Source organism: Onychostoma macrolepis, chromosome 06 (genome assembly GCF_012432095.1).
Source record: "Onychostoma macrolepis isolate SWU-2019 chromosome 06, ASM1243209v1, whole genome shotgun sequence".
NCBI lineage: Eukaryota > Metazoa > Chordata > Actinopteri > Cypriniformes > Cyprinidae > Onychostoma > Onychostoma macrolepis.
In genome coordinates, this window is record NC_081160.1 from 32,801,193 (window position 1) to 32,819,629 (window position 18,437).

The 18,437-nt window shown below is 33.6% G+C and overlaps 1 protein-coding gene across 3 annotated transcripts in view; it reads right to left on the minus strand.

Moving 5' to 3' along the window:
* LOC131542498 (zinc finger E-box-binding homeobox 1-like) overlaps positions 1-18,437 on the minus strand; it is a 48,475-nt gene that overhangs the window by 6,928 nt on the left and 23,110 nt on the right. For all 3 annotated transcript variants that reach the window (XM_058779251.1, XM_058779252.1, XM_058779253.1), the window contains 5 exons: positions 13,614-13,820; positions 10,131-10,295; positions 8,956-9,152; positions 8,770-8,878; positions 1,493-2,535 (listed from right to left, as the gene is read on the minus strand). In XM_058779251.1, coding sequence (XP_058635234.1) covers positions 1,493-2,535; positions 8,770-8,878; positions 8,956-9,152; positions 10,131-10,295; positions 13,614-13,820 — 1,721 coding nt within the window. The remainder of the gene's footprint in view (positions 1-1,492; positions 2,536-8,769; positions 8,879-8,955; positions 9,153-10,130; positions 10,296-13,613; positions 13,821-18,437) is intronic.

Sequence of the window (18,437 nt, forward strand, 5' to 3'; positions counted from 1 at the left end):
AACAAACAAAATAGAATTCCTTAAAATGATTCTATTTTGTAATTATTGGTCTTTGCTAATTTATTGAAATTGACAATTGGTGTTCAAATCATCAACCAAACTTTTTATGGCTTTTAGTTAGAATAAGTTTTTTTGAGTCAAAACTAAGTTAAATGTAACATTTAGCAGATAAACTAAACTGTATTATCATCCAGATCTAATCTGCTAAATGCGACTATAAGGCATGAAGATATTATAAACATCATGGTTTTCTGTAAAGCTGCTTTGAATCAGTGTTTTGTGAAAAGCGCAATACAAATCAGTAAAACAGTCAATGTTGATAAACATTTAAAAGTTGTTTTCTTGCAATAAAATAAACAAACATGTAAATAAATGGCTACTGGGTATTTAAAGGAAAAAAAATAAGGTAATAATGGCAATATGTTGCACCCCAACTTCCTGTTTCAACAGGAAATATATCTACACAGGACAGGAAACTGCTTGTCAAGGTGTTACACTGGTCTTCTTTTTGTTGTTTTTCACATTAATTTTATTTTTATATTTTTATACACATTTAGAATACATTTTTGTTATAATGAATATCATATTTTTGTATATTATTAGACATGTAGAATACATTTTGTTATAATAAATATCATATTTTTATTTTTATATTTTCTTTAACATATTTAGAATGTTTTTGTTATAATGAATATATTTTATTTTTAAATGTTTTTATGAATCATATTTAGAACACAATTTTTGTTATAATGAATATCATATTTTTATTTTTATATTTTATTACACATTTAGAATACATTTTTATTATAATGAATATAATTTTCTATTTTTACATTATTAATCATATTTAGAACACAATTTTTGTTATAATGAATATCATATTAGCATTTTTTTATTTTATTGCATGTATTTAGAATACTTTTTATTTATTATACTTTTTATTTATTATAATAAATATATTTTTATTTGTATATTTTATTATACCTATTTAGAACAAACTTTTGTTATAATGAATATCATATTTTTATTTTATTACACATATTTAGAATATATGTTTGTTATAATGAATATCATTTTTCATATTAAATTTTTTGTTAAAATGAATTTTTTTTTATTTTATACATAATTTATTTTGTTATAATGAATATTATATGTACATATTTGGATATAAATATCATCTTTTTAGTTTTTCATATTTTATAATACATACTCAGAATTTTTTGTTATAATACACATCATATTTTTTTATATAATATTACAATTATTTAGAATACACTTTATAATAATTAATACCATCTTTTTTATATTTTATTTCACATATTTACAATACATTTATGTTATAATGAATAATACGTTTTTATTTTTATATTTTATTACATATAATAATAACACATTTTTGTTCTTAAAAATATAATTTTTTATTATACATATAATTCATATATTTTTTGCAGTAGCCTTTGTTTCGAGTGTGTTCTGGTGTGTTTGCTCTTACCATGATCGAATGTCTTTCGTGTTGCATTCTCTTCAGCATCAACTCTGACTCCGCCTCCACCATATACGCCACAGGTGACAGGAAGCCCGGACTGGGCGTGGGTGGCGTGAGAGGAAGTGATGTCAGACCGTTGTGTCCCAGACCGGCGGGGATCATGTGATTGAAGAGCGGGAAGCTGCCGAACACTGTGCTTCCGAACAGCGGAGATGCCGCATAGGCCCCGCCCACCTGCTGCTGGGAGGGCGGAGTCAGTCTCTTAAACACGCTCTCGTGATGCGTTAAGTTGCCGTTACACGCCGGATTCCGCGGCACGACCGAATGCGCTTTGGGAATAGACAAGTCTAAAGGTTCGCTCTGGATGTGGTTCAGTTGCCGTGGCGATGTGTTGATTGACAGGTCCAAGCTGGGAGGAGAGCCGAAGCGTGAGCCAATGGGATGCTGGCGTTCGGGTAAAGCAGGCGACATGGGGTTTTTTTTCGGACTTGCGCTTTCTTCGCTGGGCCAGCGGTTATCCAGTTGCGCGGGTGTCGGTAAAGGCACAAGGATCTGTTGCGGCACAGAATGCCAAGACGCCCGCTGCGGTGACGAAAGCTCTCTATAAGGCGCGTGATTGGTTGTGGGCGATGTTTGGGTGTCGTACAGCCGAGAGAAGTTTTCAGTTTTGGCTTGTTTCTCGTCTCTCACCTCCCTCCGCAGCATCTCCTGCAGCAGATGCTCGAATTTGCTGCGCGACTGCAGCAGCGGCAGAAGCGTTGTGCCCTTAAACACACCAGTCCTCAGCGCCAGATCCTCCGCCGGGTCCCACGAGCGGCTCAGGACGGGAACGGACGACTCCAGCGGGAACCGAGAGCCCTTTCTCCCGCCGACAGCAGGGGGCGACGTGGGCGAGGGGAAGAGGTACGCAGGATGGGCGTTATAATGAGCTCCGTTCCCTGTTGCGCCACCGCCGCCGCTTAGGCACTTCTTACTGCTGAGGTGTGAGCTGTAGGAGCCCGAGTGACTGAAGCGCTTCTTACAGTTCGAGCATTCGTACGGCTTCTCACCTGCACAGGAGAAACACAGAAATGTAACATAATTAGGGCTGCAAAACGATTAATCGCGATTAATCACATTCAAAATAAAAGTTTATGTTTACATACTATATGTGTGTGTACTGTGTATATTTATTAGGTATATATAAATACACATATATGTATATATTTAAAAAATATTTGAATTGCAAAATGACTAATCACGATTAATCGCATTCAAAATAAAAGTGTATGTTTACATACTATATGTGTTTGTACTGTGTATATTTATTAGGTATATATATACATTAGGGTGCATCAAAAAACACAATTCTTGAATTTTGATATGGCTGGGTGCTAAAAGTGTTCCAATATATGTAGAAACAACACATGCAAAATATTTTTCCAGTACATGATGATTTAGGGGTGCCACCGCACATCTGTTTTTGTTGGATAAAGTGGTTAACAGTGCTCAATGGTCGCCATTGAGATCTGAGGTAAACAATACTACAGCTCAAGAAAACTGAGGTGATCTTTCTGTTTGAGGTGATCTTTCTGTGTTGGGTATGTATTATTACATATTACTATCATATCTGTAGTTGTGTCTTTGTATACTTATTTATCATAAGTCATTTAAGTCATATTTATAGGTATTTGGTGCTCATTACATCTAGCTAACGTTAGTTTGCCAACCACAGTTAGCTATCTATGTTAGCTAAGCTTAATAGCTTAACATCAACAGTATTCTAAAGTGGACAATGTCATATTCAGTGTATACGTAGAGCATTGTATTTGTTACAGTAAATTAACATGATGTTGCTCATTGGAGCAGACTCTGGCACAGACTGAGCAATTAAGTTTTAAGTTTAGTTAGTGTCAGCTCTTACCATTTAGGCCCTGTTAGTTGCCAGTGAGTTAGCCACTAGAGAGGGTTTGTTCTTTTAAGTGTGTCAGTATCGCCTTGTGTTTAACAATAAAGTCAATTAAACTTTATATGTGTGTCCGACATCCATCACTGCTGCACAAAATTCAGGGTAAGACCACGTGAACATGTCCCATTGACCTCCATTCATTTTGTCTATAGGACAAATTAATGGAGAATCTTGAAAGTTGAATTCTGAGAAATGCCCAAGTTGCACAAAGGGCAAACAAACAACTTTTACTTTGATAACCCTATAGAACATGTTACTGTATAAAAGTTCACTGTACTCAACATTTCCAGGTCAACCTTTTGGCAATTACACAAAAAATAGCACATTTTTGAAATTTCGCCAAAGTTCATGTGTTAGGTGGCACTCCTAAATCTCAGTGGAATTCCTCAAAACTTTGCAAAAGTAATTTTTATGTTAATTGGAACAAAATGCAATTCCAGCCAAATTGATATTTTGAAATTAAAATTTCCCATTCAAATTTGATGCACCCTAATATACATACAGTCATGGCCAAAAATATCGGCACCCTTGGTAAATATGATCAAAGAAGGCTGTGAAAATTAATCTGCATTGTTAATCCTTTAGATCTTTTATTTAAAAAATTCACAAAAATCATTCATTTCATTGGAGAATAAGAATTTAAAATGGGGGGAAATATCATTATGAAATAATTGTTTTTCTCAAATACATGTTGGACATAATTATTGGCACCCCTAGAGATTCTTATGAGTAAAATATCTCTGAAGTATATTCCCATTTATATTCACAATTTTGAGCACTCCAGGGTGATTATGAACATGAAATTATCCAGCCATGGCTTCCTGTTTCACAGAAATATAAATAGGTGGGAAAACAAAGCCCAAATTTCCTTAATCATCCATCACAATGAGAAAAAACCAAAGAATATATTTCTGATGTGCAGCAAAAGATAATTGAGCTTCACAAATTAGTGAAGTGGCTTTAAGAAAAGAGCTATAGCAGTGAAAATTCCCATTTCCACCATCAGGGCAATAATTAAGAATTTTCAATCAACATAAAATGTTAGGAAACTGCCTGGAAGAGGACGTGTGTCTATATCGTCCTAATGCACGGTGAGAAGGAGAGTTTGAGCGGCTAAAGACTCTCCAAGGACCACAGCTGGAGAAATAGTTGAGAAAATAGTCGAGTCTCGGGGTCAGAAAACCTTTAAAAAAAAAAGTCAAACAGCAGTTACATCAGCACATGTTGTTCGGGAGGGTTTCAAGAAAAATTCTCCTCGCTCATCCAAACACAAACTCCAGCATATTCAGTTATCAGACACGACTGGAGCTTCAGATGGGACTGGCTTCTATGATCAGATGAAACTAAAAAATGAGCTTTTTAGCAGCAAGCACTCAAGATGGGTTTGGTGGACACAGGGATAAAAAGTACCCCATGTGTACAATGGAATATACTGCTGTATTTTTGATGTTGTGAGCCTATATTTCTGCTGGAGGTCCTGGACATCTTGTTTAGACGCATGGCATCATGGATTCTATCAAATACCAACAGATAAAACATCAATAAGTGACTGACTCTGTTAGAAATCTTATAATGGGCCATGTTTGGATCTTCCAGCTGTACAATAATCCAAACACAAACCTCAAAAACAACACAAAAATGGGTCACTGAGCACAAAACCAAGCTTCTGCTGGCCATTCCAGTCCTCTGACCTGAACCCTGCAGAACATGAGTGACCTGAAGAGAAGAAGCTGTGAATCTAAAGGGTCTGGAGTGATTCTGGATGAAGCAATGGTCTCTGATCTCGTCAGGTGTCTCTAACCTCATCAGACATTATAGGAGAACATTTAGAGCTGTTAAACTGGCAAATGGAGGTTTCAAAAAGTACTGAATAAAAGGGTGCCGTATTAGAGAAAAACGTTTATTTCATAATGATATTTCCCCCCATTTGAAATTCTTATTATCCAATGAAAGGTTAGATTTTTGTGAATTTTTAAATAAAAGATCAAAAGGATTAACAATGCAGATTAATTTTCACAGCCTTCTTTGATCATATTTACCAAGGGTGCCAATATTTTTGGCCATGACTGTATAAATACACACATATACATATATATTAAAAAAAATATTTGTATTGCAAAACGATACATTTTTATTAATCGTATTCAAAATAAAAGTGTTTACATACTATATGTGTGTGTATACTGCGTATATTTATTAGGTGTATATATATATATATATATATATATATATATATATATATATATATATATATATATATACACACATATATGTATATATTTTAAAAATATTTGTATTGCAAAACGATTAATTGCGATTAATCGCTTTCAAAATAAAAGTGTATGTTTACATACTGTATGTGAGTGTATACTGCGTATATTTATTAGGTATATATATATATATATATATAAATACACACATGTATATATTTAAAAAAATATTTGTATTGCAAAATGATTCATTGCGATTAATCACATTCAAATTAAAAGTTTATGTTTACATACTATGGGCCAGATTTACTAACAGCTTGCGCCAGCGCAGACCAGGTTTTACTACAGATGCGCAGTGACGAATTAGCGCCGGAAAGGCGTGGACAGTTATTTTTGCGTCTTACCTTATTGAATATGCATTTGTAGGAGTTTCCCTTTCAGACGACATATTTACGGGAGTACAGTATTCAAATGAATCATGTAACGAGATTTACTAACGTTTGCGCTCATCAAATTACTGGTATTTGCACCATTATTTAACGCCCAATGTATTAATTTATTTGGAATGCCAGAAGAACATATTGTACAAACATATCGTTTACCAAGCCATGTTATTTTTAATTTGCTTCAGGAAATAAAAGACGACTTGGAACCCTCAACGAGGAGTCACGCATAGGTCTATCAAAACTTCTTGCAACCCTTCATGTTTTGGCCTCTCAACCATTTTTTATTTTAATGAACTGTGGCTTCTTTATTTCTTTATTCTTGATTTGCGACTATGCTAATTTGCGCTGCGCTTGGTATATTTCGTTGGACGATATGTAAATGAGGTGTTGCGTCTGTGATCTTTAATTTGCGCGTCATCAGTAAATCACCCGCAGAAATGTCCACGCCCATCGCCGCTGTTTTGCAATTGTGCTCTCGCGCTAATTTGCCCTGTCTAGTAAAACTGGCCCATAGTTGTTTATTATCATCAATTATTGATGAATCTGTCAAAAAATGTTTAGGTCACATTTCCTTTGGAAGCCATTTATCGTGCTTTTTCTAAATCATAATTCTGACATATACATTTGAAATTTTGACTTAAAAGACAAAATTCTAACAAAATTCCGACATCATAAAAATAAATCTACTTTTTTTGTCATAATTTTAATTTACCAAAGCATGATTTTTTTCCCTATGTGGCTTAGCATCTCATTTCAACTTTTAATGTCATAATTCAGATTTTTATGTCAATTATTTACTTAAGCATGACTGTTTTCTTAACAATTTGTTTTTCTTATGTGGCAGAAATGGGCTTCCACACATTTCACTCCAATTTCAAATATATATATTTTTTATTTGAACTATTTATTATCCTAATAAGATTTATTGCCTTAATATATTTAATTATGTATTATTATTATTATTATTATAACAGTAAATGTAACCCCCTGAAATAAATAACAAAAAATCTAAATAAATACAACTAAATAAAAAAATAATAATAATTGCGTCCGGACAGGGTAATTATCACTACTTTAAAAATAACAATATTTTTTGGACATTATTTTTAGGCAATTAGGCTAATTTTCATTACTTTAAAAATAACAATATTTTTGGACATCATTATTTTTTAGGCAATTAGGGTCATTTTCATTATTTTAAAAATAACCGTTTTTTAAATTTATTTATTTATTTATTTTGACTTTTTTTAGGCAATTAGGATAATTTTCATTACTTTAAAAATAACAGTTTTTTATAAAAATTTTTTTTTAGATAATTAGGGTAATTTTCATTACTTTAAAAATAACAATATGTTTACATTACAATAAAGAGACTTTAGCAGAAAAATGTGCTTAATTGACCATATGCACGGAGCGCTATTTAGAACTTCCGGATAAAGACAAGCCAGCTCATAATCTTCCGGTGAAGCTCATTTTATATGTGCTAGATATAGATAGAGACAATCACAGAAACATCTCCTGCCTCATTCTTATCAGAAACTGAGAAACTAAATAATTGCAACACCGTAAATAATGATAGCGGAATTAACATACAGTTTCATGTTATTAAAAAACATATAATTTTATATGCAGAGTCCAGGAAAGTACCCACGTAAGTATAACTGTGCATTTAAATGCTGACAAATAAACACTGTCGTAACTGTTTAGGCAGTTAGGCTATATCTCTTAAACGACGTCTTAATGGTATTCTCGATAATCAATATCTTACCTTAAAAGCCATAAACACATTTTTAAAATCTTCAAAAATTTTGAGGCATTTATTATTTCTCAACTCTTTGTGGTAAAATTCACATTATTAAAGGTTCAGTTTTCATTCATGAAGACGACATGAAGAAATACGCTAAAAACGTGTCTCGGCGAAAAATAGACTTTTTAAGATGAAAATGAAATTACCGTTATAAACAAGAGATGGCAGAAGAGGATCACTCATTGGCTGCAACTGCCTTTCAACGTCTTTTGATTTATTATAAAATAAATATTATAACAAATTTAGTACTTTGTCGCACTGAAGTATGAAGTATAGCAAGTGCAGAAAGTCACAGCCTATAATGCTGAATTATTTAAATACCTATATAGTCAAATACAAATTAAATAAGTTGGTATAACAAATAAATAATGCATTCAATATTTTGAAATGTTTAGATCTAATTTAAATAACTAGGCTATATCGTTTAAGTTTTAACCAACACAGACCTGTAGTTTTGTTAGTCTGAATTTAGTCTGAATCACTTAATGCACAGCTTTATTTTGACATCGGCTCGTCAGGTGATTCATTCCAGTGCCGCTGTCAATCATAGCAATGACTCGCGGCATGATTTAATGTTATTGTGAATGGAATATGTAGAGAAACCGAGTAAAGGACGCTCCTCTAAAGGCACAGTACACTTAACCGGAAATGACTGAGCTGGCTTATCTACAATCAGAAAGTAACTGTGCATAAGGTCAATTGCCTAAAAAAATCACAGCACGGCAGAGAAATCCTAACAGTCCTAAAACAGGCTTTATTTACTTTATGCACAATATAATTTTGGGTAAAATATGACGGGGATTTATTGGTGAGATTCCTTTTGCAGAATGATTTGAATCCGCTTTGCTTGAAGTGACGCTCGAGTCTCTTACCGCTGTGAATGCGCAGGTGCTCTTTGAGGTGATGCTTGTATTTAAAGGCCTTTCCACACTGATTGCACTTGAACTTTCTGTTCTCCAGACCGGGCTCAGACATGGAGTTCTGGAAGAGACATGCAGTCATGAGCGTGCTGTGTTTCTGTATGTGTGGTTAGTTATGCACGCGTCTGATGTCAGCACCTGGCTGTGGAGGGTCAGGTGTCGCTCCATCTGAGCGCGGTACGGCGTACTGTATCCACACAGAGGACAAGCGCTGTCTCCTCCATCCCTGTCCTGACAGAACTTCATGTGTTCCTGCAGAGACGCGTCACGCCGGTACGTCCGCTGGCAGTACGGACACATCTGGACAGCCGTCTCAGGGTTTAAGGCTCCACCGTCTGCACAGAGAGATTCCGGTCACTTTTTGTTTTGGGACTCATCTTTAAATAAATAAACAGTCAAAATTCAGTTTTTCGGTAGAAAGAAAGTATTCAAACAGGTTTGACATCCCAGGGGACAAATTTAGGATATAAAAACGTTGTTTTGAAATGTTTCTGAAACGTTGAAATGTCCATTTTAAATTTGCAAAAACATTTCTTACAACACTGTTATTTTTCCTCAAAATACGTTATTTAAACATTCACTTTTAGTTTTTTAAGAATGTAAAAATTTTGTTTTCTTGTAGCGACTGTAATGTTATTTAAAGGTTACAAAAACATTTCTTAGAATGTTCTACTAATGTTATTTTTACCCAAAATACGTTTTTACATTTATTTTTAATATTCTAATTAATACTCTTTTTGGTGTTTCTAATGTTATTTAAATGTTACAAAAACATTAGAATTTTTGCCAAAACATAACATTGTTTGAGTGTTTATTTGTAATATTCTAAGAGCGTTAAAATGTCCAGTTTTCTTGTCGTGATTGTAACATTATTTAAAGGTTACATAAACATTTTCTTACAACATTCTACTAACTTTGTTTTTACCCAAAATACAACATTGAGCATTTTTTAATTTTCTAAGAATGTAAAAGTGGTCATGAAATGGAGAATCAAAATGTTCTTGATATTTATTTTACACACATGAGAAGCTGTTATGGTAAAAACGTAGAAAAAGTTTTTTTTTTGAGAGAGAGAAATCCACATTTAATACTCATTTCATAAGCAAAGATGTCAGCCAATCATAGAAGTGGGCGTTTACATTGAAGTCTCACAGAAGACACGCCCCTTCCAATCGTCCATTTCTTTCTAAAATGACCATTTATATCTAAATTTTGACTGTTTTTAATGAAAAACCATACTTGGATTATAATCGCACCCCAGGACACATTATAAAATAATTGAAAAAATTCATTGACAAGCTCTACTAGTTGACCTTTGCCCTCGGGCGACTCGTGTTCTCCGGGTGACCAGCAGACGGGCGACATGTCGCGGTGAACGCCGTCTAAATGGTACGAGCTGACGGATCCGTTGCATTGTTGCGCGTGAATCGGGCTGAGCAGGTGCGACACAGAGTCCATCACACGAGCGTCAGCCTGACCTGAAGGAGACACATGCATCAACATTATCATCACGCTACTGGATTACATTACAAAACCAGGCTGAAAGATAAACAAACGTTAGTGTTTTCATCTTAATAACTTTTAAATGTAAGTCATATTAAAGTTTAAAAACATTTTTACTTTTATCTAAAGATGATAAATGTGACCCTGGACCACAATATACAAAATAAGAGTCAATGTTTTGAAATTGAGATTTATACATCATCTGAAAGCTGAATAAATATAAATAATAATTTGTTAGGATAGGACGATATTTGAAAATCTGGAATCTGAGGGTGCAAAAAAATCTAAATATTGAGAAAATCACCTTTAAAGTTGTTCAAATGAAGTTCTTAGCAATGCATATTACTAATCAAAAATGAAGTTTTGATATATTTACGGTAGGAAATTTACAAAATATCTTCATGGAACATGATCTTTACTTAATATCCTAATGATTTTTGGCATAAAAGAAAAATGGATAATTTTGACCCATACAATGTATTGTTGGCTATTGCTGCAAATATACCTGTGCTGCTTATGACTGCTTTTGTGCTGCAGGGTCAAATATAAAAAAACACTTTTATTTATTACTTCTAACTTTTGTTCAGCTAATATCATGTATATTTAATTTTTTTAAAAATTGTAAATATATTTAAATGTGTAAGCATTACTTAAATGTACTGTTTTTAATTACATTTCAAATATTTTGAGGGGAATATTATGCCATAAAGACTTGCTTTTATTTAGTCCAATGTCAATTCGTGTTTAATTTCATTTACATCAAGTAATATGTTTGCATGTTTATATTAACATTATATTTATTTAAAAAGTTTAATAATGTTTTCAAGTAACAAAAAGACATGCATGTACATGCAATTAAAAAAATACGATTAAAATGTATAAAGGAAACAAACATTAAAGTGCAAAAAAATATAGTTTATATGTATATTTTTATATTTAATTTGATATTTTTTTTATATTTACAAATGCTTAAAAATAACAATAGATGCAAAGAATTAAAAAACAATGAAGACATTTTCAAGTAATATCTTTTCTGGTCTGGCATGATTTAGTCCACATTAAAATGTAAAAATGTGTAAACTAAAATAAACACCAAGTCTTTAAGTATTTGTTCGGCTGTACATATGTAAATGCTGTTTGTCTTTTTTATAGCTTTACATCACAATTATTAGTTTCCTTATATCAGTCGTTCTTGTAGATCAGAGATGTTGTTACTCTCGCTAATGTTAAGAGCTTTGACACAATCTGTATTGTTAAAAGCGCTATATATATATATATAAATAAAGGTGACTTGATTTGGCTAATGAAGTCCGAAGGATGCTTCAGCTTGAAGAGAAAATGGCTCGAATGTTGCAGAAATCCTCCCTTGAAACCAATAAGACTAAAATACAAGCAGAAGCGCGCGAGGAGGGATGCCAGCGCTGCACTGCGACGCAGGACCAGCTCTCAAATGTTTGCAGATGTTGGCATGGGCTTTCCAGCGCTCTCTTTCTCTCATGTGGCCGTGGAAGAGTCCGCGCTGTAAATAGTCTGTTGTAGGCGAACCCTGAGCGTTTGATCTCCGGCGAACAAAAGAGAAACGCTCACACGCTCAGTTTTGATTTCGTTTGGAGGACCGTCACCTCGTTTGATGTGAGAAAACATTACGAGGCTTGATGAGCGCAGCAGTTTTGACTGAAAGCGCGTTCTCAGTGAGATCAGACTCATTACATTCATGATGATAATTACTCTTAAATGTGTCATGTCTGTACTGTGTGAAGCTGACGTGAATGTAGGCCGCTCGCTCATCTTTCTAAACTTCCTGATCTGATGAGTTAAAATTCTGAATTCTGCGTAGCACAGACAAAGTCAAAGGTGAAAAAAACACTAAACCTGGGTGTTAATGTCACTTAATAATGCGATCCTAGCATACAACTGAATATTGCATACTAAGTATGCATACTTTCTAAAAATAACCTGTGAAACACTACATGACCTCAATACGAGAATAGCATCCGGTCGTTATTAATGTACATTTATTGTTATTTTGCATTTTAAAGTTTTTGTGTTTAGTATGGATCAGTTCTATAGGGTGAGAAAAACAAATTGGTTACTTTAGTTTACTTTGTTCAGAACACAATCATGTGCACCTTTTCAAGGGTTAGAAAAGCAACTAATGTCATTTTAGGCCACTTTAGGCTGTTCAGAATGAAATCCTACTATACTACTTACTGAATACTGCACACCAAGTATGCATACTGCTATTTTCTGACAAATAACGTGTGAAACAGTACATTACCTCAGTATGAGAGTAGCATCCAGTCATCATTATTAAAATACGTTTGTTTTTATTTTACATTTTTGTACTTAGTATGTACTAAGTACACTAAAACCAGGTTTTAATGTCACTTTATGCAATCCTAGCATACTACTTACTGAATACTGCACACTACATAGGCATACTGCTAAAAAAAAAAATATGTGTAGCAGTATGCAGTATGCAACAGTATTGTGCTACATTGTTGTCACATGTACTCAACATGAGTCTGGTATCCAGTCATCGATATTAAAAAATACTTTTTATTTTGCCTTTAGAATTTTTGTAGGCTACTTGTAACGGACCAGTTTAAGGGTGAGAAAAACACTAAATTTTTTAAAACTAGGTTTTAATGCCACTTTAAGTCCCTTTGTTCAGAATGTAATATTACTTACTAAATACTGCTTACTAAGTATGCATACTGCTCTTTTCTAACCAAAACATAATATGTGAAACAGTATGCAGTATGCAACACTTTTGTAGAACGCTACGTTGTCGTCACATAACCATAACATTTTATTTTTAATTTTTGTTCTAAGTATGGACAAGTTCAAGGATGAGAAAAAACACTTCATGTTGTTCTTTAAAGAAATAATCAATAAATGCATATTATTCATTATTTTAATGGATACTTTAGCTTTACCCTATTTTTTCTGATCATGTATTCTATTATTTGTTAGATATAATATAAGGCAGTAAACAGCATACTGTAGTATGCTACATTGTTGTCACATGACCTCAACATGTATGAGTAGTAGCATATAAAATAATGATAGTTGGATGCTCTTTCATGTTGAAGTCATGTGACAACAATGTAGCTTACTACAATAGTGACTGGAAGTATAAAGTATACTTTTCTTGATGTTTCATTATAGGTTCTTCAGGTCTCTTATTCTGGAGTATAAAAAGGATTCTCCTGTAAAAGCCTGTTTTGGGTTTTAATTGGAGTCTTTATTTTGGAGTTGTTTTGCGTGAAGTGTCTGCTGGAGTGACTTACAGTGTTCAGGGTCTGCGGCCGGGATTTTGAGCGGCGTGGTTTCGGTGTCGGCCCAGCTCTCCGCACACGGGACGGGACTGCCGGGCTCCGTGCCCTCGCTGGGAGTCAGACTGACTTTATCCTGAGCATCTCTGCTGTCCAGAGCCTCCATCCCCCAAACACTGCCCTCATCCTCGCCCTCAGAGCCCAGGCAGCGCTCCAGCTCCCCTGAGAAAGCACAGCATTAGCACTGACGTCACAATAAATAATGCAAATAAAAAATGCATTACAAAAACGTCCCAGAAACAGATCACACGTGATCTAACGAATGACTTCACAGATTCTATTATCTTTGCTCAATATCTAATTCTGTCTAATGTGAAAGTTGAAAATGAATTTAAAAAGTGCATCACAAAAATGTCACAAAAATTAATTTATTAATTGTAAATAATATATTATTATCCTTGCTCAATATCTAATTCCATATCTAATGTGATTTTTATAATAAATAAAAAATTGCATTGCAAAAGTAGCTCGGAAATTGAAAAATTAATTAATCACAAAAATGTCTCAGAGTGATTTTTTTTTTCAATTTTAAATTCATTTATTAATTGGAAATAGTATTTAATTACCAATATCTAATTCTGTCTAATGTAAAAGCATTGATTTTTACAACAAATAAAAATTGCATTGCAAAAATAGCTCGGAAATTGATCACACTTGATCTAATTAATGAAATTCACAAATTTATAAGTGTTTCCAGAGTACTTCTCAATTTATATTTTCATTTATTAACTTGGAAATAATATTATTTTATTACCTCTGCTCAATATCTAATTCTGTCTAAAGTAAAATTTAAAAATAAATTGCAATGCATAAATTTCTTGGAAATGGATGACATTCACAAAGATGTCATCTTCTTTTTTTTCCATTTGTAATGTTTGCACAGACTCATTCAAAGGTTAGAAAAACACCTAATGGTTTTTAAAGGTCACTTTGTTCATGCAATCCTAACATACTGCTTAAGACTGCATATTAAGTATGCATACTCTGTCTCTCTGTATATATATATATATATATATATATATATGAAACAGTATGCAATATGCAACAGTTTCAGACCACAGTATTTATTTATCATTTTATTAACGTATACATTACTTAATAATTTGGAAATAACTATAGTACTCTAAAAATGTAACAAATTTAAAAAATAATAAAAAATAACAAAAATTAACCTTGATCCCAGCATAACATGAAAAGAGCTGCATGAATTTAATGTAAGCTGACTAACAGTTTTAACCCTAAATGTCAGCCAAAGGGTTAAGATTAAAATCTTGTGAAAAAAAAAAAAAAAACAGTCAACACTAAACGGAATAGATAAAAAAAAGCATGGCAAGTGTGAAGTATGCATATGTACAACGGTTTTTAAAGCAAACGAGTTAAAATTAAATTCATGTCAGTAGAGGCTTTTAAAATGATTCCTGTAGCATTAGATATATGAATTGATTCTCATGCACACACACACAGATGTGTTTTTAATGTTTTGAATTTTTATTCGGCCTAATCGCTTGAATCTTGTAAAAAGTCACAAATGTGCAACATGAACTTGATTAAACAGAGAACAGGCTGTGATTTACATCAGCTGGCTTTTATACATTTATAAATACACTTGAATGGATTGGCAGCCGCAGGCTCACGGCATTATAATTTTCCCAAATGGGAATTGGGGTGTGCAGTATTTTTGGGTGAAGAGCGCATGAGAAAACGAAGGCCTGAAAGCTGTTAGGACGGCAGATAGTTTTATTTAAACTGCGAGGGACCGAACCAGGCATTCTTTCTTTGTTTCAGAGTTCACTTGGCCTGACGTGACGTGTTGGTTTAATACGCATTCCCTGTGAAAGCTATTTTATATTTTTTTGTATTCATCAAGAAACATATGACTGCGCATATCTGTGGGCGAAGCGGAATCGAGAGCAAACGCTTTCACATCGTGAAACTGGACATTATTTGTCATGCTGGCCTAATTATCCTGCGCTAGTAATATGACATTTGATCATCAATGTACTTTTGCTATGAATCGTTGTTTATGATCAGATCATTGCTACATTCTTCAGAACCTCTACACAGGTTTAAAATGCATATAACGTTACTTTATATGTCTGCTTAATGAATAAATGTAAATATAAACTACCAAATGAATACAAATTGTGTAAAAGTATCAGGAGCTGAACATTTAAGTGCACATTTATTATTAAACATTTTCATGATCAGATCACTGCTACAATGTTTACAATCTCTAAACAAGTTTAAAATGATCATTTTTATTAGCAGCATTTTTGCAACAAAATAAATGCAACACAATAGCATCACAGAATCACCGTAGAATCATTGCTTTTGTGATGCAACTGTGTTCATAGGCTTTCATAAAGTTAAAAATGCATGAAATATTGCTGGTTTGTGCTATTTTGATTTTGTTGCACCACTAACACTGTTGCTTTTTATCATGATCATCGTTCATTTCTGAGTTTATTGGCATGTGTGCTAAATGAACAAATATTTGTAAACCTAAAAGACATGGTTAATGTAAATTAAATAAGTGTTGGCACTCAAAAAAAAAGCTGATCTTTTAAGTGCACTCGAGTGTAAAAATAAGAGTTGTGTTAAAGCAGCGTGCAGGATGGAGTTGTGGGCGATCTTTCATCATTCTGACGCTTAACTCTGTGAGTTTATTAGTGTCTCTAATCAGTTGGTACAGCAGGGCAGGAAGCTACAGTTTCAATTCGAATGTAATGGAACAAACAATGCAGCGCTGACGCATACAGGAGTGTGTGTGTGTGTTTGTGAAGACCCACTGCTGCTCACGTATGAGTAATACACCTCGGCTCAATGTACATGTCAAACACGTGCTGTTCCCGCTGGTTCACTGCAGACGCACACACACACACACACACATACACATACACTCCTACACACATAATGCATATTATGACCAGGGCCTTTCCAGTTATGACTGTGCAAAACAGGGGCGATCAACCCATAAGCAAAGATGAGTGTTAAAGCTTTCATTTCACATGGAGAAAATCATTTTCACGAGTGCTATCTATCTATTTATCTATCTACACCACTAGTTAAAGGTCTGAAAGATCTGTTTCTCATGATCTTAAAACTTGCTCATTTTAATCTTCTGGTTAAATTAGTGTTGTAGATGTGTTTTGTGTGTGTGTGTGTGTGTATGTATATATATAAATATATATGCATATCTATCTATCTATCTATCTATATCTATATATATATAATTAATTTTTTTTATATTGTATTACATTTGTGTGTATTTATATTTAGTAGATATATTTGTGCATTTAGTATATATATAAAATGTATTTTATTTTGTATTGTATTATATTTGTGTGTCTGTAACACACACACACACACACACACACACACACAATATTATATATAAATACAAAATCTATTAACCTAAAGTGAGCAAGCCAAGAGAGAGAGATTAACTAAATTATTTAAAAAAACTTTTTTTTACAAGTATGAAATATGAACACGTTGTCATGTATAGCGAAGGAAAAGCAACTCCATTGCTAGTGTTTAAAAGCATCCCATAATGCACCTGTCCAGAGAGGTCAAAACTGAAATCTACAAAAATAAACTCAGTTTTGCATCACATTTTCATCACTACATCATTTGAGTTTTCATTACTTTACCGTTATTTCAAAATGTAAACATTAAAGAGTGAGTAGATGCGTCCGAACCATGCTTTTGCCATCAGAATGTTTGTAGATCGACTTTTTTACATTATTTTATTTTTTTCTCGCCTGTCTAATCTGAGTACGAAGATTATTTTTAATGCATTAATGTGCCTTATCTTGTATAAGCGGTGTGTTGCGATGAGTGGACAGAAACTGGTGCCGTGGCGGAGGGGTTTCCCTGAAGAACACAGAACCGAGTCTGGTCCGCATTAGGCTGTAATTTGCTGTATGAGTGAGTGACAGCGGCCTGCACCATCATCATCACGCTGGATGGCTCACATTATCTCTCTGCATTCTTCACTCAGGCTTTTATTTCACTCATAAATCTCGCAGGGGGCCGCAGATCAGTAAAACACACATCAGATGATGCTTTAATGGCACACAGCACAGAAAATATGCACTGAACTGTGACAAAATAATTAGAATAAAATATTTAAAACATGTTTGGTGATTTAAAAATGGACTTTTACTTTATTTATTTTATTTATGTGTTTGTTTGTTTGTTTGTTTATTTCTCTTTGCCGATAAAGCACACTTAAGTTAGTCTGGCCTTTGCTCTTTTTTTTTTATGTTAATATTTTTTGTCGTATTTATCCTTTCACATCTTATTTCACTGAAAGGCACAATTCTCTAAAACATGAATTTCTGCATTTATAAAAACTTTATCCAGTTTTAAATGAAGTTAAGAAACGAATATTGGCCGCCATTACAAGACAAGCACATATTCTGCATCTTCAGCTGGAAAAAACCTGATGCAGATATTCTAATCTGAGCGTTTCGTTCATCTCAGGAAAGAGTTGAGCATGCAAACTTTTAAACGATTACTTTTCCTTTTAAAAAGCATGTGGTAAATTGTGGTTAGAATGAGGTAAAAACATCAAACGGGAATTGGAGATGAACAGCAGTAGGAGTCGCGGTGTTGTGTCATGGTGGATGGAGGTGTTTCAAAACTTTCGTTTCTTGCCAACACAAAATCCACACTATTTATCATTCTACACTCATTTACTCCACAATCTGACCTAAAAAATGCATTTAACCATGAATTATGAGTAAGAGAGCACGGCTTAAAATACAAAAAGCC